The sequence below is a fragment of the Mandrillus leucophaeus genome, unplaced genomic scaffold (genome assembly GCF_000951045.1).
Source record: "Mandrillus leucophaeus isolate KB7577 unplaced genomic scaffold, Mleu.le_1.0 Scaffold307, whole genome shotgun sequence".
Taxonomy (NCBI): domain Eukaryota; kingdom Metazoa; phylum Chordata; class Mammalia; order Primates; family Cercopithecidae; genus Mandrillus; species Mandrillus leucophaeus.
In genome coordinates, this window is record NW_012103221.1 from 2,905,877 (window position 1) to 2,909,647 (window position 3,771).

A 3,771-nucleotide genomic window follows, 5' to 3' on the forward strand; every position below is an offset into this window, starting at 1 on the left:
CTAATTTTTTGTATTTTTAGCAGAGACGGGGTTTCACCGTGTTAGCCAGGATGGTCTCGATCTCCTGACCTCGTGATCCGCCCGCTTCGGCCTCCCAAAGTGCTGAGATTACAGGCTTGAGCCACTGCGCCTGGCCTTTTTTTTTTTTTTTGAGATGGAGCCTCATTTTGTCTCCCAGACTGGAGTGCAGTGGTGTGATTGCGGCTCACTGCAACCTCTGCCTCCTGGGTTCAAGCAGTTCTCCTTCCTCAGCCTCCCAAGTAGCTGGGATTACACGTGTCTACCACCACACCTGGCTAATTTTTGTATTTTTAGTAGAGACAGGGTTTCAGTATGTTGGCCAGACTGGTCTAGAACTCCCGATCTCGAGTGATCTGCCCACCTCGGCCTCCCAAAGTGCTGGGATTACATGCGTGAGCCGCCATGCCTGGCCTCTGTGTGAAAAATTAAATACAGAATATACAAAATACAGACTCTGAAAGGCCTTTGAACTTGTCTTTTTTCTTTTCTCTTCTCTAAAAAACACATAAGTTCAGATATTTCCAAATCTAAAAATTATGAAGATCAGATCATCATAAATTTTCTTCTTTCAGAAATGTAACATAGGTGTTTTGTCTGTTCATAAGATTTTGCCTTATTTTCAGACAGCCTTTTAAAGGTATAACCATAAAAATCACTTGATTATATAGTTTATTTTCAGTAGATTTACAGAGTTGTGCAACCATTATCACATTCTAATTTTAGAGTATTTCCATCATCCCCCAAAGATCACTCATGCCTGTTTCACCTTATTGTAAAGAGTTAGGGCTAGGTGAGGTGTCTCATGCCTGTAATCCCAGCACTTTGGGAGGCCCAGGCGGGCGGATCACGAACAAGGTCGGGAGACGAGACCATCCTGGCTAACATGGTGAAACCCCCGTCGCTACCAAAAATACAAAAAATTAGCGGGGCATGGTGGTGGGCGCCTGTAGTCCCACCTATTCTGGAGGCTGAGGCAGGAGAATGGCGTGAACTTGGGAGGTGGAGCTTGCAGTGATCTGAGATCTCAGTACTGCACTTGAGCCTGGGAAACAGTGCGAGACTCTGTCTCAAAAAAAAAAAAAAAAAATATTAGCTGGAATGGTTATGCCACCATCAAATTGATGGATGTCAGTTGTTACTAATTATGGGTTAATGAGCATTGTTATGCATTTATTTTCCAGTACTACTGTGATTAGTTCCTTAGGACAAAAAGCTAGAATTGCTGGGTTAAAGGAATGTATATTTTAAATATTGATGAATATTGCCAAATTGCCTTCCAAAAAGTTCATACGAACTTATACTCACCAACAATGGATAACTTTGCTTTTAGGCAGTTTAAATCTTATGCATGGAAAGCATATTGTATAACTCTTCAGTGTACCTCTAGGGAATTCCAGAGCACAGTTTCAAAAACTATGAAAAAGTTTGTTGAGAAACTTTCCAAAACTCAGAAACCACTTAACTGTAATGTATTTTTATCAGAAGTACCTTGAGTTTTATTTTAAACTTTTTTTTTTGGTTTGTTTTGGAGACAGTTTTGCTCTGTCACCCAGGCTGGAGTGCAATGGCGTGACTTCGGCTCACTGCAACCTCTGCCTCCCAGGTTCAAGCCCTTCTTGTGCCCTCAGTCTCCTGAGTATTATAGGTGCCTGCCACCACACTGGCAATTTTTTTATTTTTAGTAGAGACAGGGTTTTACCATGTTGGTCGGGCTGATCTCGAATTCCTGACCTCAGGTGATCCACCCACCTCAGCCTCCGAAAGTGCTGAGATTTTAAACATTTATGTTTTTAAGGTAAGATTACTTAATGTTTAATAAGGCAAAATAGTGTGTAGTATGTACTGTGGAATGGTTTCTATTTAAAGGAGGACTAAAATATACCTTAGAGCTGAATATTAGCTTCAGTTAGGAGTATCACTGTTTATCAGGAGTAATTGCAGAATAATCTGTTTATTCAGTTTTTATAAAATCAGTCTTATAGAATTGTATTTTTTAAAGATTAGTAGTTGTAACCTAATTTTATTTGCTTTTTTTTTTTAAAATTAGGATATATCAACTCAAGAAAGTAACATATTAGGGGCATTCTGTGATATGAATGTAAGTGTTTACCTTTTTTATTCTTTTATGGAAAATATTATTTTTCTTTTTTTAACAAAGCCTCATCCATATGTTTTATTATTTATGTATGTCTTTTGAGTTTCTCATCAGTATCTTTCCAGTATTGCTAATAAGATAGTAATTATTCCTGTGTTTTCAAATAATGACATATTTTATTTTCCCAGGATGTAGAAGTACCATTGCATTTGCTTCGTTATGTATGTTTGTTTTGTGGGAAAAATGGCCTTTCTCTCATGAAGGATTGCTTTGAATATGGAACTCCTGAAACTTTGCCATTTCTTATAGCACATGCGTTTATTACAGTTGTGTCTAATGTAAGTATTGTTTTGAATTGATCTTAATTTGGGAGCAATGTCTAGCATATCAGTAACATGAATTTTATGCTCTGAAAAGGTTTTGAATGATTTGCATGTATAATTTTTTTTTTTTTGATTTTGACAAAATGAGTACAGAAACATTTTAACAGTCTTTATTATTAAGATTAGAGTTTGAATAAAATTTAAAGTTACTGTTTTAAAGCTAAAAGGAGTCATGGCTATAACTATTTAATCTAAAATAGGTGACGGTGCACAAAACTTTTGCTTTTTTATTTTTTAACTTTTTGTTTTGTTTTGAGACAGGGTCTCACTCTGTTGCCTAGGCTGCAGCTTCTACCTCCTGGGCTCAGGTGATCCTCCCACCTCACCCTCCTGAGTAGCTGGGACTAGAGGTGTGCACCACCATGCTTGGCTGAATTTTTGTACTTTTTTTTAGAGACAGGGTTTCACCATGTTGCCCAGGCCATTTTAAACTTGCTCTGCCTGGGATTCTGTCCTGGGAAATATTTGACTTTTTAGTTTATTGGTTACTTTAAATTATGCTTGCCTAGGTTACTATTGTAGTATGCCTGAATTCTCTCTATATTACACATGAAGATGTAACAATTCTTCTTGCCTTTGAAAGTAGGGTAATTCTTCTGCATCCTGTGAATGTCAGTTTACTGTGAAGCACAGTGGATATGGAAAGAAAGATACTTTTATCTTTTTTCAGACAGAGTCTCGCTCTGTCCCCCAGGCTGGAGTGCAGTGGTGCAGTCTCAGCTCACTGCACCCTCTGCCTCCTGGGTTCAAGCGATTCTTCTGCCTCAGCCTCCCGAGTAGCTGGGACTATAGGCGTGAGCTACCATGCCTGGCTAATTTTTGTATTTTTAGTACATGTTGGCCAGGCTGGTCTCAAACTCCTGACCTCATGATCCACCCACCTTGGCCTCCCAAAGTGCTGGGATTACAGGCATGAGCCACCACGCCCGGCCTGGAAAGAAAGATATTTAAATACCCATATATTAAAATTCATCCTTTAATAACCTATTCTGGTCATCATTTAAAAAATTGGTAAAGCAAAAGTTCAGTGTACCTTTACCAAACCCTGAAATCTTGTGTAATGGAATTACCTTAATTAATAGCTAATATCAGCTGTTTAAATTATCTATAAAATAAAAATATTGAGTGAAAAGATACTCAACCAAACATTTTGTTGCATTACTTCCAATGCTATATGCTTTGCAGTGATGTCGTACATTGGAAACAACACTGACATTACTAAAATTGGTAATAAATGATTATTGTCAAGGTCATTTTTAGTTAAAAAATTCC

At 38.1% G+C, this 3,771-nt stretch overlaps 1 protein-coding gene across 1 annotated transcript in view; it reads left to right on the forward strand.

Annotated features, from left to right (window-relative positions):
* The window catches only part of USP34 (ubiquitin specific peptidase 34), a 247,464-nt gene that overhangs the window by 27,497 nt on the left and 216,196 nt on the right, over positions 1-3,771 (forward strand). Inside the window, 2 exon segments of the mRNA XM_011987324.1 lie at positions 2,069-2,119; positions 2,305-2,454. Of these exon segments, the coding sequence (XP_011842714.1) occupies positions 2,069-2,119; positions 2,305-2,454 (201 nt within the window).